Below are 18,492 nucleotides of genomic sequence, written 5' to 3' on the forward strand. Positions count from 1 at the left end.
TGTCATTTTCATCTTTGGGCATCGTTTTTGTTCTTTTATGTCAAGTTTCTCGTCGTCCATCTATCGTGAGGACCGTTTCTATTAAGACGGGTATGCACTGGTATATGTTCTGACTGGTTATTTTAGATGGCAAGGGGGTAATATGCAGAGATATTAAAGGCCGTCTTTTCAGAAGAAACTGAAATAATCTTAAATGTTTTTCAACACAGTTCATACATTTGAAAATCTTGCATAGTGCAGAGAGTTATTTCATCACGAGAAACAGAAATGATCGGTCATAATTGCTTATATTTTCAGGAGTCTATCACAAGTTTTTGTTTTGTAATTAGAATTGAAATCATACCAGGATACAGTGAAATAACGAGGAAGAACCCTATCTGAAGATTGGGGAGGGGGGGCTTCAAATTAACTACGTTTGTACAGGCAAAATATAATATCCTTTTCACATATCTTCTTCTCCAAGGTTTTCAATATGTTCCCATCTACCAGTAAGAGACAAAAACATAAATTTACCTAAATTTAGCCTCATACAATTTTAAAGCTAGACCCTTTACCACATCCTGTTACAAACGGATTCTAAATGGTTTAACCAGCAACCAAGCAAATCAGCCTTCCTCAATTACGCAAACAGCTCTAACCATATCAATGTCGGACTGTCCCCAAATATTTAACTTCATCCGTCATATAGAACCATCTACATGTACTTTAATATGACATGCAATTTATATTTGACCAGATAATATCTGACCTAGTTATTGTCCAAAAAAGCTCGGAAATATTAAATTAAGAGTTACTATGTTTGTTGCATCAATCTAAATATAGCTTTATTTCCAAATTCAATAAAATTATAAGCAACTAAATTTGCAGCTACATAGGTATCCAGTACAAATCAAGCATAGTAACTGGCATAAGTATCAAGTGAAATCAAGCATAGTAATTGGCATAGGTATCAAGTGAAATCTAACATTGTAACTGGCATAGGTATCAAGTGAAATCTAACATAGCAAATGGCATAGGTATCAAGTGAAATCTAACATTGTAACTGACATAGGTATCAAGTGAAATCTAACATTGTAACTAGCATAGGTATCAAGTGAAATCTAACATTGTAACTGGCATAGGTATCAAGTGAAATCTAACATTGTAACTGGCATAGGTATCAAGTGAAATCTAACATTGTAATTGGCATAGGTATCAAGTGAAATCTAACATTGTAACTGGCATAGGTATCAAGTGAAATCTAACATAGTAAATGGCATAGGTATCAAGTGAAATCTAACACTGTAACTGACATAGGTATCAAGTGAAATCTAACATAGTAAATGGCATAGGTATCAAGTGAAATCTAACATTGTAACTGACATAGGTATCAAGTGAAATCTAACATAGTAAATGGCATAGGTATCAAGTAATTAAGAGATAAAGTGAAAAACAGCAAAGTAAATCACGTAAGTGTCAATTTAAACCTAGCACAGTACCTGACATAGGTATCAACTAAAAAGTAACAAAGTAACTGACACTGGTATAACTTGAAAACAGCTCAAGCACAAGTCTTTGACATGGATCTGAATGGTACCGCATTAGTCAACGATAGCGTTGCAGAGACTCTTTAACATTCTGACGCTCTTGTTAAAGAAATATGCAATAAAAATATTCTACTACGAAAATGTACGATAAGTTTTTAAACACCGATTCGTTTCGTTTCTCAAATGACTTGTCGACATTCACATTGTTATAAAACCTTCACAGCGCTAATTTGCATAGAGGGCATTTGAGACAAGAATGATAAATAATGAATTGGGGGTTCAAGGATCAAATGTTAATGATAGAGGGACTTCAAAAAAGAAAACGGTTTCCACAAAATAACCCAAAACGTGACCTTGACTACTAGGTCAAATGAATATGTAAGCGTGTCACACACTGAACTGTTTTAAACGCGTACTAATTCATCACAGGTATTTTAAAAAATCCATCAAGTGGTTTAGGAAATATAAGCGAATGAAAAAAGTCAGAACAACAAAAAATCCCCAAATCATGACCACAAAGTTTATATTCCCAAATCACGACCACAAATTTTCTATGATTGTGTCATCATATTCCCAAGTTTAGTATTACGAGAGACTATAATATTAAATTTTAGTCTATGCCTGACCGTGAGTTACTGAATTTTCCAAACGAAGTAATTTTGATAATTCCCTGGAATGAAAAACGATAAATATTTTCACTGCCACGCCGGAAACATTATAACCAAAACAAACTGAGATAATTTTATTTGCTTGAGTTGTGGAGTAGTAAATATGGCACCATATCATGCCGACATAATCCATTAATGTGCATACATTTTTCTCAGATTTGTATGTGCAGTTTTGCCTTGAATCAGGTAGTATAACTGTGTTACTACTGATCAGTCATGTGTGAATATATGCAAAACTCATTAGCATATAAAGGTTAAACCGCTGGCATTTATCTCCGAGTGCACAGTAAGAAATCCGATAGCAGTATGTTATGCATATTGATATCCAATAGGTTTGGGCATAAAATAAAAAGAACATTTGCTTTCTTCGAGGGCATAACAGATATATGTCATCTCGTACTTGGAAATTTTAAGTATTTTCACTCGTGAAATCGCCACTGGTGAAATTACCGAGTTTTTCTCCTACTCAGTAAATTATATAAGTTATTCAATCGTTTCAAGCATGATATAATCTCTGTCTTTGCTTTACAATAATCCATCACAATTACGAAGAAAATCTATCAAACGGAAAAGAATATAAGCGAACAGGTAACGCAAATTTTATACGACCGATCTTGACTCCATGATCATAGTGGTGAGTGAACGTGTCGTAGAATAAACGTAGGTATATTCATGTGTGTCTGTGTCTGTGTGTATGTTTGTGTGATTTGGATTTTTAAACGTATCTTTAGCAATTTTTCAGTCATATCGCTACAATGTCTGCAGTGTGACGGCTTATAGTGAAGTCATGCACTGGGGCATCATGCCGCAGACACGCAGTATCATGTCCCACTCTGTCACATTATCCTGACACCAGGCCGACCAGTCCTAGCAGTAACCTCTTAATGCTGAGCGTCAAGCGTGAAAGCTGCTAGTATCATTTTTATCAGTCTTTAGTACGAGTAGGCCGGGGGTTCGAACCCGCGTCCTCTCGCATCCGAGGCAGACGCTCAAACCACTTGGCAGCAGGAGCGGTCACTTATCTTCGTAATCATTCGTGCCAGATATGACGAGAATCTATCAGGAAGTTATTAAATATAAGCAAATGATAAAAAGTTATGACTCGACCATTGATTTCAAGGTAAAAGGAACGAGAGAGTATATCGTACAATGAATGGAAAGATTCACAATCGTTCTTGGTAAATTGGATGAGAATCCACAGAGAAGTTAAAGAAATAAATGCAAATGAAAACCTTTAACAAAGACCATAACATGCTGTTGTTTGCGTTAGATAAAAGTGACTGCTACGGTTCACTTCCCAACAGCATGGGCTTTAAAACAAATCTTGCAAAACACTAGTCTTACAGAGCAGCTACACTCCCAAAAATTGTTTGGCACTATATATATATGCTTGCTTTCAGCAATTATGCAAACATGTTTGATGCATTGATAATTCGCTGATTACAAGTCCGGGGCCCATGACAGTGATACATAATAGACAACCAGTACGTTCTATCCCTTTAAAAAATAAATCCTTTTATATGTTGTCGATCTGTGAAATAGCTACCTAAAATTTTGCAACGTGTCATATCTCTTGCCTTGAACTTGTTTGTCAGGTTCCTCCGCATGAATGCAGTCTACAAACATCAGCACGAGCAAAACCTGTCAGTCGAAACAGTCTTCTTGTTTGCTCACATTATTATGCTGATTTTGCGTGAAGAGTATTCACCCTGTTGCAAAAAAAATGGATACGAGCTAACTGTATTAGGGTGAGAAGTTTTCATATATATCATAGCTAGTAGTATAATGTAAGCCCACCCACCAACCCACCTATGGCACGAACGCGTCCACCGACTGGTTTTGAAATCCCGTTTTTTTAGTAGTGTTTCCTTTTGACTGGATCAGTATAAAAAGGCATTATAAATATGCCATCTTGAGCAATCGGTGAAAACATTGTATGCAACGCTGAATATAGTGGGATTTAAAACAAATAACAAGCATCAAGATGATCCCTGCTTATGGCTTCAGTATGGCTTTCTTTACCATTTTTGTGACAGTAGCTGCAGTGCCTGAAGGTAACATGGATACAGTCAACTAATGTTAAATATTAGAGGACAGTACCTTTCATTAATGTGAATATATAAATGTGTTTTGCATATTTAATTTCCTTTTTGTTAGTTCTTATTTAAAATTCATTATATGCATGGATAAGTTTATTTTGTACTCGACCTTGTCCAAAACCATCTTCACTCTTTTCATGTCGAAAGATACTGATGTTTTTATTTATGTAAACAAATAATATATAGCTAATATTTCCATATTAGCGTGTTAAATATTAGGATCATTATCGATAGAAGTAAACATGTTTATTAGGGTATGGGTCATGGTTGCTGGAATACACCACCGAATTACCTTGCCTTACTGATATTTACTAAATTATATATTATAATTTTAGAAACAGATTGGTCTTGAACGGAAGTGTCCATAAGTCATAGTATTTCCTGCAAATAAAAATATTAAATTTGAAATAGGTCAAGTAGATGACTTTATAATCTTGTGTATATTTTATTCATTCGTCTGTAAGATCTTGAAGCAGAATCAGTCTTATTGTTGTGTTCAGTATTTGATTAGACTAGAATTACAATCTGTGTAAAATCAGATATCCGCTGTTATACGTGAAGATCCTACAGCGACCGCTCGGAGGTCATTGTATGTTGATCTATTTTATTACCATAATCGCAAATTCTATCAACCAATCAGATGAAGTGCAATTCTAGTGTTTTGGGAAAGAAAGAGTACTGGATGAAGAGCATCAAATTTATACCGAACGATTTGATTCACTTTCAGATTTTTGAAAGCGACATTTCAAAGGTCACCAGAGCATTACCCCTAAGGTCACCAGTTATGTACTTCTGAGAGAGTGACGTATGTGAGGTGAAGATTTTTTGCATTTGAAACAAGCACAGTGGAGAGAATTTTGGCATACCTCTATGCCACTTTGATGTAATATGGCTCACGTATGACACTTGTACAAAATCTAAGCACACTGGTAACTAAAATGACTACCTTCTTAGCTAAAAAAAACAAAAACCCAGCCTGAATTAGTCTAAAGTACACTATCTTTGGCACATATTAAAATAGGGAAAATGAATTTTGCCAAGCTAGATAATATCAGCTTCTGAAAGTGCAATGGATGAATTACTACATATATAAAATGTAATAAAAAAAGTTATTGGCTCATTTTTTTACGATTTACCTCTGAAGTCCAGGAAGTTAAAAATGGCCAAGCGGAGCTAGCAGTTTTTGAAAGATGCATATCTGGAGTAAAGCCAAGCTGTATACTCTATAACTCACATTACAACCATCAATCATACACCAAACTAAAGGAAATTAAAGGTTCTTTGAATAATACTTAAGCTATACAAGGCATTTGTTAAATAGCCAGTATCACCAGTGAGGAAACCCGGGGAAATTCTTTCTCTTTAAAATTCTAACCCATTTAAAATATGAAAATGTAGTGCGCCACATAAAGCGGTCGTCATCAGATCTTCATGCAGGACAGCGGAAATCTGATTTCAATCAGATTGACTAGAATTATTTATTAAAATTATCATCCTCCGCAATTACAAAGTGCTCAATAATATCCTTAGACAAACGTTAATTTGGAATCATAGTGAAAGCAAGCAAAAATTTATTCAATTATATTGTGATTTATCAAAACAATGATGGCACATCATCACACTTCAAGACATTGGTACTTTAGTGTTGGATCTTATTTGGAATACCATTGGGATTTAATTAGAACTTTTAGTCATTAAAACTGGTAATAGAACTTTTGGGTTATCTTGGGATTTAGTTCTGATAACTGTAATATTTTATTAAAATTTGCAGTGTATTCTAGGGAAATAAATTATTTGTTGAATTTTAAAATTCTTGTTGGTTTTCGGTATTTTCTATTACTTAGTTTAAGACCACTGAGTCGTAATTCAGGATTTCTATGGTTCTGAGTACATGTAAGAAAATATTTGACGATGGAAGTGGAAACAATGTATTGTCACTATTGACGAAGCCTCCAGTGCAACTGTAAAATGTTTAAACTTCTCAAGCGAAATATTTCCTAAGAAAACGTATATTTTTTTCATACATTATAAAACACAAACCGTTGATTTGCATGATTTTTTTTCTCCATCCTGTGCCAGTGACTAAGGGTTATTGGTTGTTGTTGTAGTGTTTAACGCCATTTTTGGCAGAACAATATAGGCTATGCATGGCGGCCAGTATAAATGTTAGAGGAGGAACCCGGGAGAACCCTGTAAAGAACCACCTACCCACGAGAAGCTACTGGCAAGCTTTCTCACATACCCACATTGGCCGAGCTCGAGACGAAAAAATGAATAATTTCGTTCATTCTGACCGACGATGCATCTTTAATTTGTTGTGCATAAAATATAGTCCCAAACAGAGTTTAACTAGTAAAAGTAGATTGTACTTTTTTACAAACTATAATTCAAAGAAAACGCTTCCATCCGAATAAACAGAACATTTTATTACGACAAAAACATTTTTCAAAACAGAATGATCAATGCGATGTGATGCCACACAGAATGCCGGGGGGGGGGGGCGAGTGGCCGAGTGGTCTAAAGCGCTCTTCGTTACGGATCACTGCCATCTCACCTCTGTCTGCGGCGGTTCGAGTCTGAGATTCAGCCAATGTGGGTATGTGAGAAAGCTTGCCAGTAGCTTCTCGTGGGTCGGTGGTTCTTTCCGGAGTTTTCCCGGGTTCTTCCTCCACCATTAATACTGGCCGCCATGTATAGCCTATCGTGTGCTGAAAAATGGCGTTAAACAACACCACCACCAAAACAACAACAGAATGCCTAGAGTACATGTTTTCCCTAAAATGTCACTTTCCGAACTAAACATTACATTGTTGCGATTTTCATGTGAAATAGTATTACTGGATGCAGAAATTCCCATGTTTACTGTTCTGCGTGTTCAGGCTCGAATAAACAGTAGCACATAAAAAGTGAAAACAATAAGCTTTTTAAGATGTAACAAATAATTCTTTTCCTGGAAAAAATCTGTAAAAATGAAAATAGGAGAACTTACGGTTTCAAGAATTCAATCCAAAAATAATCCTCGAATTATTTTGCAAAAGTCCTAGTAACAAATGTTCTAATAATTTCAAGTTAGAATCCTGATGGAAGATCTAAGATGGACTATCATGACGTATGCTGCAGTCATTACTGTGCTCATCTACAGTTCCTTGTAGAATTACAAAAAATGGCACTCCGGTGTTGGAAATCCAAATTAAACTTGTAAGCAATGTTTTTCCAAAATTTCTGTGTGAATACTTCTCAAAATATTTCCAGAGAATTTTTTTAAAATTCCTTTGAAATCCAAATGATCTGAAGATAATTATCTGAAAATCTGGCAACAACAAAGAAAACGACCTGATACCAAGTGCAAAAGCCCAAAACCGAGAAATCTCTCTATATACATCTCTATTAAAACTAACAAATGCGTAGTAATGAAAAAAAAAACAAAAAAAAAAACAGAATTGCGAAATCGAAGGGTGGGGGGCCACGTGATCGTGTTTATGTCACGTACACCAAAAATGACCCTGAAGAAAACCAATCATTTTCTCTAATAAATAATAAAATGGTGTTTACATCTTAAACCCAAGGCCCCATGATGACCTTGACAACCACCAATCATTTTAAAACAAAGATATGAACTTTGTTTACTAATTTTGAATCAAGGTCAGCATCCAGGCCAACACATGGTGTTTATGAAAAGAATGATTCAGGTCAACCAATGTTCTGGAAAAATATCATCTCCAGTGAATAAATTTACCTTACAATAGCATGTAAGAAAAATAAAAAAAGAAATTTAAAACTGACAAGCAAATTAAATTTTTAAAAATATATATTAAATCAGTAAACAAATTTCTCTTTGAGTCTGATTCTCCTCCCATATATACTGCGTAAATTTGCCGTGGTTGGATGAAATTCTGTCAGCTGGAAGATCCATTTATGTCCACATTCTTCTGTGAACAGAGGTGAATTTATTAAACTCTGTAAGTTAACATTTAAACTATTAAACCACGCTTGTATGTAGGGTGGATTCTATATCTATGATACATATATATACCGCCCTCTCACCCCATTCGTTATCAAATGAGCACAACCCTTAGTCTTACTTTTCATTGGTGTTCTTGTCTTGTAGTTTTATGCCATTTTTCTAATGATGATGTTATTATACATGACAGCCGAAATAATTTTTCCTAAATTTCCTTTCGTGAGCTAAGTTGAAAATTGAACGCCAAAATGTTCCTTCAAAACAAAACATTCCAGAAGGCGGGGTTAAAAATGTGTTCTTACGATCGCAGCCAATCAATAAAGGAAATACTGCACAATAATTGCATGGGCTAATTTGGACCAATCAGAATAACAAAGTGATATATTCACAAGTTATAATATCAAAAATATTAAACTGCACACACTTATAGGCAAGGTTTACAGACTATGTGATGAAGTAAAATATCACAATAGTACTTAGTAAGTTTAAATCATGGTAACGTCAAAATGTCATTTAATGTTTAGGTACAATCCGTTCTGTGGAAAATGTATTTCTATGAGCTAAAATAGGCAATGTGATAATGTACTTTTACGCGCTATGGATCACTGCATTGAGATGGTATTGAGTATCGTATTTTTATTATCTTGTTAAATGATTACTAATCAGATGCAACGATCGTTACTTTTGTCATATACATTGGGCCTTGCGTACAATGCACGTAGCGAATATCACGATGCCAAGCAATGAGGGCTGCCATATTGGTCTTTGACCAGCCAACCCAGTCCCTTGACTGGCGGTCATATTACACGCATACCTGTAATTCGATGGCTATTAAACTTTACATTTTGAAAGCGCAATTGTAGTCGGTACTGATAATAGTAAAAAGAACTGCGAAACATTCCTGTAATGCATACTATAATATGACGTGTTTGCTTTACATTTTACTTCTGTTCATAAAAACTTTCACGGCATGCACTTCTGCAAGAATTAATCCGCCAAAGTTTGTTATTTTGGATATCGTTAGTCTTTCGTTCTTAATACCCACCAGAAGATAATGAAAAATACTTGCCATGAAATACATATCTTAAACAAACTTTATTTGTATGCATTAAGGGAATGTATATTGAATTTGACTGCAAGCATGAAAACTATTTTAGTTCTTAGATGCATTACCGCCTCTGTGTGAGAAGGCACTTTATGCAAAACCAGGGTGTAGTCAAATTATCTTAAAAGTTACAAACTGATAAAGTAAGATATGACAGTAGTTGCATGATTAACAAGATGGTAGTTCGTTCAGTTCTGGTGGCTGTCACGATTGCACAAAATCGTGAAGATTAAACGAAGTATAGCGCAACATGTTTAATGACATATCCAGCACTCCCTGTGTAGCCCAAAAAGGAAAAAAGGGGGAAGACCTGCAACAATCAAGCAAGGCAAAACAAAGCCATGGAACGACACAAAAGTTAGATACTGCATACTTGTGCACACTATATCGCGAAATGGTTATTACATGTCCCAGAACGCCACTGGAAGAATGTGTTGCAAGATGGTCACACCTTCATTGAACCCATGTGAAGTGAAGTGCTCTCTTCGATGAACCCATATGAACAGGGCCGGCGCTACCATATAGGCAAACTAGGCAGTCGCCTAGGGCGCTGATTTCAGGGGGCGCATTTTAATTTTTTTTATTGTTTATAAATTTTGAAATTGATATTTTCCGGGGGGGGGGGGGTGGCGCCAAAAACTAACCTTGCCTAGGGCGCCAGATAGTCTGCATATGACTATCTGCACCGGCCCTGCATATGAAGTGCAGTGCCCGTCGGATGTGGATGTATGTATCGGTCTGTGCACCCACGACACCTGGAAGAAGCAAAATTGGAAAGCAGAACAAGGCAGTAGGAAGTAATATGACGACGTGTACACCAACGGAAGTCAGCGCTAAATTACAAACTGGAAATTCTGTCTCTCAGACGTATATATTTCTCAAAGGTATCGGACCTCCAACTGACTCGCCCAGTATATGCAAGTGGAAAGAGAAGAATATTAACGATACGATGCAGATGGAAAGAGTGAATTGGTCAGGAATGACTTGATAAGTAGCAGCGTCAAGAATAAGGACCCTCTTAGCATACATAGTCGATGTGGTTGACTCAAGGGCACGGACCCAAGTGATCTGTGATCAACTTGATAACTGGTAGAGTGAAGTGGAAGTAAGCACTTGATAACTTGTAATAATAGCACGCAGAGTAATTGTTTCACAAACTCGTTGCTAAATGGTGCACCATACTTAATTGAAAGCAACAGGACATCACAAATACCAAAGACCGCTCCGGTGGCCTAGTGGTTAGAGCGTCCGCCTCGGATGCAGGAGGTCGTGTGTTTGAACACCGGCTGAGTCGTACCAAAGACTTCTAAAAATGGTACTAACAGTTGCCTCACTAGATGCTCAGCATTAAGAGGTTAATGTTAGGACTGGTCGGGCTGATGTCATGTGACTGGGTGGGACATCATGCTACATGTCTGACACATGATGCCCCAGTGCTAGACATCACTATAAACTGCCACACAACAGACATCGTAGCGATATGACTGGACAATTGTTAAAGCTACATTAAAATCTAAATCACACACAGACACACACACACACACACTTGTTAGACATTTCTTCAGGGCACCATCCCCACCCACCTGTACTGAACTGTGCATTGGCAATAGGGCTGTTGAAAATACGAATTGAGCTATGTGTGTGTATGTGTGTGTGTTTTGGATTTTTAACGTAGTTTTAACAATTTTTCAGTCATAATGCTACGATGCCTGCATTGTGACAGTTTATAGTGATGTCACTGGGGCATCATGCCGCAGACATGTAGCATGATATCCCGCCCAGTCACATTATCCTGACACCAGGCCAACCAGTCCTAACACTAACCTCTTAATGCTGAGCACCAAGCGAGGCAGTTGTCAGTACCATTTTTTTAAGTCTTTGGTATGCCTCGGCCGAGGATCGAACCAAGGACCTTCCGCATCCGAGGCGTACGCTCTAACCACTAGGCCACCGGAGTGGTGTTGAATTGGGATACGAATTGCCTTAATGGCGGGGGAGTCTGTCTTAGACAGATATCACTTATAGTACGTGACACGTTATTCATTACTACCTTACATATACCGTTATTTGATCTATTACAATCTTGCATCATTGTATGTTTATGGTATCAAATAATGAGCAATTCGAACTGCTTTTTTGTACGGTGCTCTATTATTAAATGCTTTAATTTCTAGAAATAAACAAAACACTTTTTTTTCCTTGCGTCAATGGACACAGTAAATTGTATAGTTCAACTGATATGAAGTCAACCCGTGTGAAAGGTTTTTCGATGTAATTCTTTGTTACATTTTTATTTCGAAGAAACCCAAGTTGTCATTACAATGAAAAGTTTCCCTTGGGCTCTTCGTGAAATTAATTGTTTGACTTTCAGTTGAATATCTAATCCACTGCAGCAAAATGTTTATTGCAGTTGACGGACCTGGCAATATTCTAACAAACGATGCCACGAACCAGTCACTTATGTCGCTACTCATCCATCCTGACTTGATATCAAATGGAATATTACTCCAAACAGGTTTGTTATATAGCATGCAAACCCAAATAAACAACTTATTTGTAGCTCATTGTCTTAAAATCATATCTACATTCACGGACAAAAATTACATATGTATTACAGTGCATCCCCTAGGGGTGAAAGACGGAGAGTCAAAAGTTCCCTTGGTCTCAAAACTAGGAGTCAGATTGAGGAAAAAAAAACTTTGGTATCAAAACTGAGGGTCAAATTAAAAATGTTGGGGTCTCTAAAGCGCAAATGAGGGTACAGGGAAAATATTTTTGTTTAAAATGTATCGTTACAATTTATAATTATGGACAGACATTTGACACACAATATAAATGTACATAACAAATATGAAGATATTGCTTAATGTGGAATATTTAAGTTGTTCATATCTTAATTTCAACTGGAATCCAATAGTTCTTGCTGTAAATGAAACTTATTTTGAAACTTGGGCGGAGCTTTCAAACTATCTAATTTATGTGTTAACACGAAATCAGGTAGTTCCCATATATGAAACTATACGTACGGTTGACGGAAGGTGATCGTATTAAACTCATTTTTTTCATGAGGAAAAGTAGATTACACCGAATGTTTCAGATGTTATATGAACTCTCAGCATGGTGACTTGATCTGAGAGTGGGAGGGAATCAAAAGTAAGACAAAAAGGGCAGATTCCATTTCTGTTTCAGAGGAAGCCAAGGTAATTCAAGACAGACTTTCCAGTATAGCGGCTGCGCTAGAAATCATGAACGGCAGGTTAGGGATTTTGCTGACAGGACAGAATGGACTTCAAGCACTAATAACCAGTGGTTTCCAAATGCTGAACAACACCTTGGCTGAAATCAAGAAATGTCTTAACTGCACACAATGTAAGTCAACATAACATTTATTTATGTATTTAACTACTTATTATATATTCATTTTTAATTATTTATTTATATATTTAATGTATTTGTATATTTGTGCATGTATTTATTTATGCATTTATATATTTAAGCATTTATGTATTTATTGATATATTTATGTATTTATTGATTCGTGCATTTATGTAAGTGTTGATTCATGTATTTAAGTGAAATGTCCCGACGGTTATCTACACGAAACGACGTTTGGACCATTTTGCTATAGATTTGAATCAAAACAATGTGCATATATTTATTTATGCATTTATATATTTAAGCATTTATGTATTTATTTATATATTTATGTATTTATTGATTCGTGCATTTATGTAAGTGTTGATTCATGTATTTAAGTGAAATGTCCCGACGGTTATCTACACGAAACGACGTTTGGACCATTTTGCTATAGATTTGAATCAAAACGATGCAAATCCTGGTCAAGTGCGAGGTCAATCTGTCAAAATGAAGGAGGAGACCTCATGATCCCTAATGTGAATACATATCAGTTCTTCCGAAATCTCGCTCAACCAAACATGGGTACGTAACTTAGTATGAATAGCTAAACCAAACATCGGTACGTAACTTAGTATGAATATTTTTTACTGATAATATTTATTTCCTCATAAGTTGTCCGCAATCATTTGTGTAATGTTTTGTATTGCATTTGCCTCAAATATTGTGAAGGAAGAAACTTATCTGCATAAATTATATGCATCCTATTTCAGATCAACCAACCTAGCTAACAATAAAATAAATATATGCAGTGAATACAAGATTTACATTGTGTATTTGAATTAAATGTGTTTCGCGTAATGTGATATATTACATAAACATCTATATACAGACGCTGACAGAAGTGATATCTTGCATATAAACATCTCTATATACAGACAGTGACACAAGTGATATCTTATATAAGAACTCTACATACAGACAGTGACACAAGTGATATCTTATATAAGAACTCTACATTCAGAGACTAGCATAAGCGATATCTTACAAAAAATCATCTATAGGCAGACGCTGACAGAAGTGATATCTTCTCTTAAAAAGGCTGACAGAAGTGATATCTTGCATACAGTTATATATTTACAGACGCTGGCAAAGGTGATTTCTTCCATTAAAACAAAAATAAAAGCTGACAGAAGTGATATCTTACATAAAATCATTCATATACAGACGCTGACAGAAGTGATTTCTTCCAAAAAAATAAAAAAGCTGACACAAGTGATATCTTACATATATATATATGTATGTATATATATATATATATATATATATATATATATATATATATATATATATATATATATATATATATATATACAGACGCTGACAGAAGTGATATCTTACATATAAACATCTATGTACGGACGCTGACAGAAGAGATATCATCTTACATGTAAACAGCTATATGTAGACGTTGAACTGAATATTATTAAAATATTAAATGAAACTTTCTCTGAATGACAACCTGAGCAAATGTCGAAATACGTATGCTTATATACGGAATATAAGCTGCAAATGACAGGTGGTTAGATCCGTCAAAATACTCGTATTTATAAGATTAGTGTAAACTCTAAAAGACAGGGTGGGCAGATATGCAGAAATTCGATTGAGTATATAATTCACAAAAGACTTAAAGGACAAAGTGAGTATATATATATATATATATTATTTAAAATTACTCATATACCATATCTTTAATACAGGTTATTATGTGTCTAAAACGTATTGCTGTTTTCCGGGCAAATTGGCTTTATAATTTTTGCCTTAGCCTTGTGCCGATTTTTGATGAAGGTTTCTTGAATTGAATAATTTCATGGTGGTGGTCAATCATTTTAGGTTAGTTAGTATTCATATGTATAGACACGACTGCATAATAATGACTAAAAGATGCAAATAAAATTTTGCATTTAAAGGCACCATAGTTTGATGGTATGTGGTGTAAATGAAATAGTAAGTGTAAAGGCTGGATAGTATAATAGTATATAGTGTAAACGAAATGGTAGGTGTAAAGGCTCGATAAGATAATAATGGCTATATTGTGCAAATGAAATCATACGTCTAATACTATAGGGTTCAAATGAGATGGTACGTTTAAAGGCATGATAGTCTAATAATTCCTATAGGGTTCAAATGAGGTGGTACGTTTAAAGACACGATAGTCTAATACTTACTATAGGGTTCAAATGAGATGGTACGTTTAAAGGCACGATAGTCTAATACTTACTATAGGGTTCAAATGAGATGGTATGTTTAAATCCACGATAGTCTAATACTTACTATAGGGTTCAAATGAGATGGTATGTTTAAAGCCACGATAGTCTAATACTTACTGTAGGGTTCAAATGAGATGGTACGTTTAAAGGCACGATAGTCTAATACTTACTATAGGGTTCAAATGAGATGGTATGTTTAAATCCACGATAGTCTAATACTTACTATAGGGTTCAAATGAGATGGTATGTTTAAAGCCACAGTAGTCTAATACTTACTATAGGGTTCAAATGAGATGGTATGTTTAAAGCCACCATAGTCTAATACTTACTATAGGGTTCAAATGAGATGGTATGTTTAAAGCCACCATAGTCTAATACTTACTGTAGGGTTCAAATGAGATGGTACGTTTAAAGGCACGATAGTCTAACACTTACTATAGGGTTCAAATGAGATGGTATATTTAAATCCACGATAGTCTAATACTTACTATAGGGTTCAAATGAGATGGTATGTTTAAAGCCACAGTAGTCTAATACTTACTATAGGGTTCAAATGAGATGGTATGTTTAAAGCCACCATAGTCTAATACTTATTATAGGGTTCAAATGAGATGGTACGTTTAAAGACACGATAGTCTAATACTATAGGGTTCAAATGAGATGGTACGTTTAAAGACACGATAGTCTAATACTATAGGGTTCAAATGAGATGGTACGCTTAAAGCCACCATAGTCTAATACTTACTATAGGGTTCAAATGAGATGGTATGTTTAGAGCCACCATAGTCTAATACTTACTATAGGGTTCAAATGAGATGGTACGTTTAAAGCCACCATAGTCTAATACTTATTATAGGGTTCAAATGAGATGGTACGTTTAAAGCCACCATAGTCTAATACTTACTATAGGGTTCAAATGAGATGATACGTTTAAAGACACGATAGTCTAATACTTACTATAGGGTTCAAATGAGATGGTACGTTTAAAGACACGATAGTCTAATACTTATTATAGGGTTCAAATGAGATCGTACGTTTAAAGCCACCATAGTCGAATACTTACTATAGGGTTCAAATGAGATGGTATGTTTAAAGCCACGATAGTCTAATACTTACTATAGGGTTCAAATGAGATGGTATGTTTAAAGCCACCATAGTCTAATACTTACTATAGGGTTCAAATGAGATGGTATGTTTAAAGCCACCATAGTCTAATACTTACTATAGGGTTCAAATGAGATGGTACGTTTAAAGCCACGATAGTCTAATACTTATTATAGGGTTCAAATGAGATGGTACGTTTAAAGACACGATAGTCTAATACTTACTATAGGGTTCAAATGAGATGGTACGTTTAAAGCCACCATAGTCTAATACTTACTATAGGGTTCAAATGAGGTGGTACGTTTAAAGACACGATAGTCTAATACTATAGGGTTCAAATGAGATGGTACGTTTAAAACCACGATAGTCTAATACTTACTATAGGGTTCAAATGAGATGGTATGTTTAGAGCCACCATAGTCTAATACTTACTATAGGGTTCAAATGAGATGGTACGTTTAAAGGCACGATAGTCTAATACTTACTATAGGGTTCAAATGAGATGGTATGTTTAAAGGCACGATAGTCTAATACTTACTATAGGGTTCAAATGAGATGGTATGTTTAAAGCCACCATAGTCTAATACTTACTATAGGGTTCAAATGAGATGGTACGTTTAAAGCTACGATAGTCTAATACTTATTATAGGGTTCAAATGAGATGGTACGTTTAAAGCCACCATAGTCTAATACTTATTATAGGGTTCAAATGAGATGGTACGTTTAAAGCCACGATAGTCTAATAGTTACTATAGGGTTCAAATGAGATGGTACGTTTAAAGCCACCATAGTCTAATACTTACTATAGGGTTCAAATGAGATGGTATGTTTAAAGCCACAGTAGTCTAATACTTACTATAGGGTTCAAATGAGGTGGTACGTTTAAAGCCACCATAGTCTAGTACTTACTATAGGGTTCAAATGAGATGGTATGTTTAAAGCCACCATAGTCTAATACTTACTATAGGGTTCAAATGAGATGGTACGTTTAAAGCCACGATAGTCGAATACTTATTATAGGGTTCAAATGAGATGGTACGTTTAAAGACATGATATGATTATACTGACTATATTGTGCAAATTAAATGCTATGTTTGAAGGCACGATAGTCGTTGTTGTTGGGTTTAGCACCATTTTTCAGCACAATATAGGCTAGACATGGCGGCCAGTATAACTGGTGGAGAAAGAACCCTGGAACATTATTATTATGATTATGATGATTATTATTATTGCAACTACTGTTGTCACTTGTACCTTAAAAACCATTACTAACTAATGTTATTCTAACACTACTGTTGGGGACCCGCATGGCCGATTGGCCTAAGTGCACGCTTTTACCGACTATTATCTCAGTGTTTTCTGAGTGGCATTACCGCTCCGGTGGCCTAGTGGTTAGAGCGTCCGCCTCAGATGCGAGAGGTCGCGGGTTCGATCCCCTGTCGAGTCATACTAAAGACATACACACATGGTACTAACAGCTGCCTCGCTTGGCGCTCAGCATTAGGAGGTTAGTGTTAGGACTGGTCGGCATGGTGTCAGGATAATGTGACTGGGTGGGACATCATGCTACATGTCTGCGGCACGATATACCTCAGTGTTAGACATAACTTTTAACTGTCACACAGCAGACATCGTAGCGATATGACTGAAAAATTGTTAAAGCTACGCTAAAAATCCAAATCTCTCTCTCTCTCTCTCTCTCTCTCTCTCTCTCTCTCTCTCTCACACACACACACATACATACACACTGTCTGCGTGGGTCTGAGTCTCGGGCTAGGCCAATGTGTGTATGGGACGGTGGTTCTTACCGTGGTTTTCCAAGGTTCTTCCTCCACGTTAGCCTCTCTAGCGCTGAAAACTGGCGTTAACCCTAAAACTACTACTATTACAACCACACAAACACTTACTAAACCAACGACTACTGCTCGAAATACCACAACTAAAGAGTTAGAAATAATACCAAAGCAATAATAACGTAAACATTGACGTGTAATTGGAGTACTTGCGAAAGAGTTAATAACATATTATCTTAGTTTCCTCGTCTTTTTAGGAAAGTGCAAACATTTCTGGATTGGAGGTTATACCAGCACTCCTGGATCTAATTACGTTACAGTGAATGGTGTTTCCATTCCCATCACTTTTCCCTTCTGGTCGATTGGCCAGCCTGACGGTCTAGGAGGAGAGAGCTGTCTCGAGATGAGAAGTTACTTTAGTAATTTCCTGATGAATGACTACCACTGCAATGTAGCACAGGGTTTTATTTGTCAGATATTTCCATAAGCAACTTTGACAAGTTTTTAATTGCATAAGAATGTAGTCCAATAAAGAGAAAGTTCTAAGCTTTATTTCTGATAAATAGTTTTGTTTTTTTTCCCATTCGCACCAAACTTAACTCTTATTGCCTC

General features: G+C 35.8%; 1 protein-coding gene across 2 annotated transcripts in view; it reads left to right on the forward strand.

Moving 5' to 3' along the window:
- LOC149791517 (perlucin-like) overlaps window positions 1-18,432 on the forward strand; it is a 22,773-nt gene extending 4,341 nt beyond the window's left edge. Inside the window, exons 1-5 of one of the 2 annotated variants that reach the window (XM_089970042.1) lie at window positions 3,898-4,248; window positions 11,770-11,874; window positions 12,549-12,728; window positions 13,116-13,298; window positions 18,138-18,432. In XM_089970042.1, the coding sequence (XP_089826168.1) occupies window positions 4,179-4,248; window positions 11,770-11,874; window positions 12,549-12,728; window positions 13,116-13,298; window positions 18,138-18,367 (768 nt within the window). In that variant the 5' untranslated portion in view covers window positions 3,898-4,178 and the 3' untranslated portion in view covers window positions 18,368-18,432. Of the gene's footprint in view, window positions 1-3,897; window positions 4,249-11,769; window positions 11,875-12,548; window positions 12,729-13,115; window positions 13,299-18,137 lie in introns of those variants that run through there. The other variant, XM_089970043.1, reaches the window with a different exon arrangement.
- Window positions 18,433-18,492: the final 60 nt, after the last annotated feature.

The sequence above is a fragment of the Sinohyriopsis cumingii genome, chromosome 9 (genome assembly GCF_028554795.1).
Source record: "Sinohyriopsis cumingii isolate HCF-2022 chromosome 9, ASM2855479v2, whole genome shotgun sequence".
Classification (NCBI taxonomy): Eukaryota; Metazoa; Mollusca; class Bivalvia; order Unionida; family Unionidae; genus Sinohyriopsis; species Sinohyriopsis cumingii.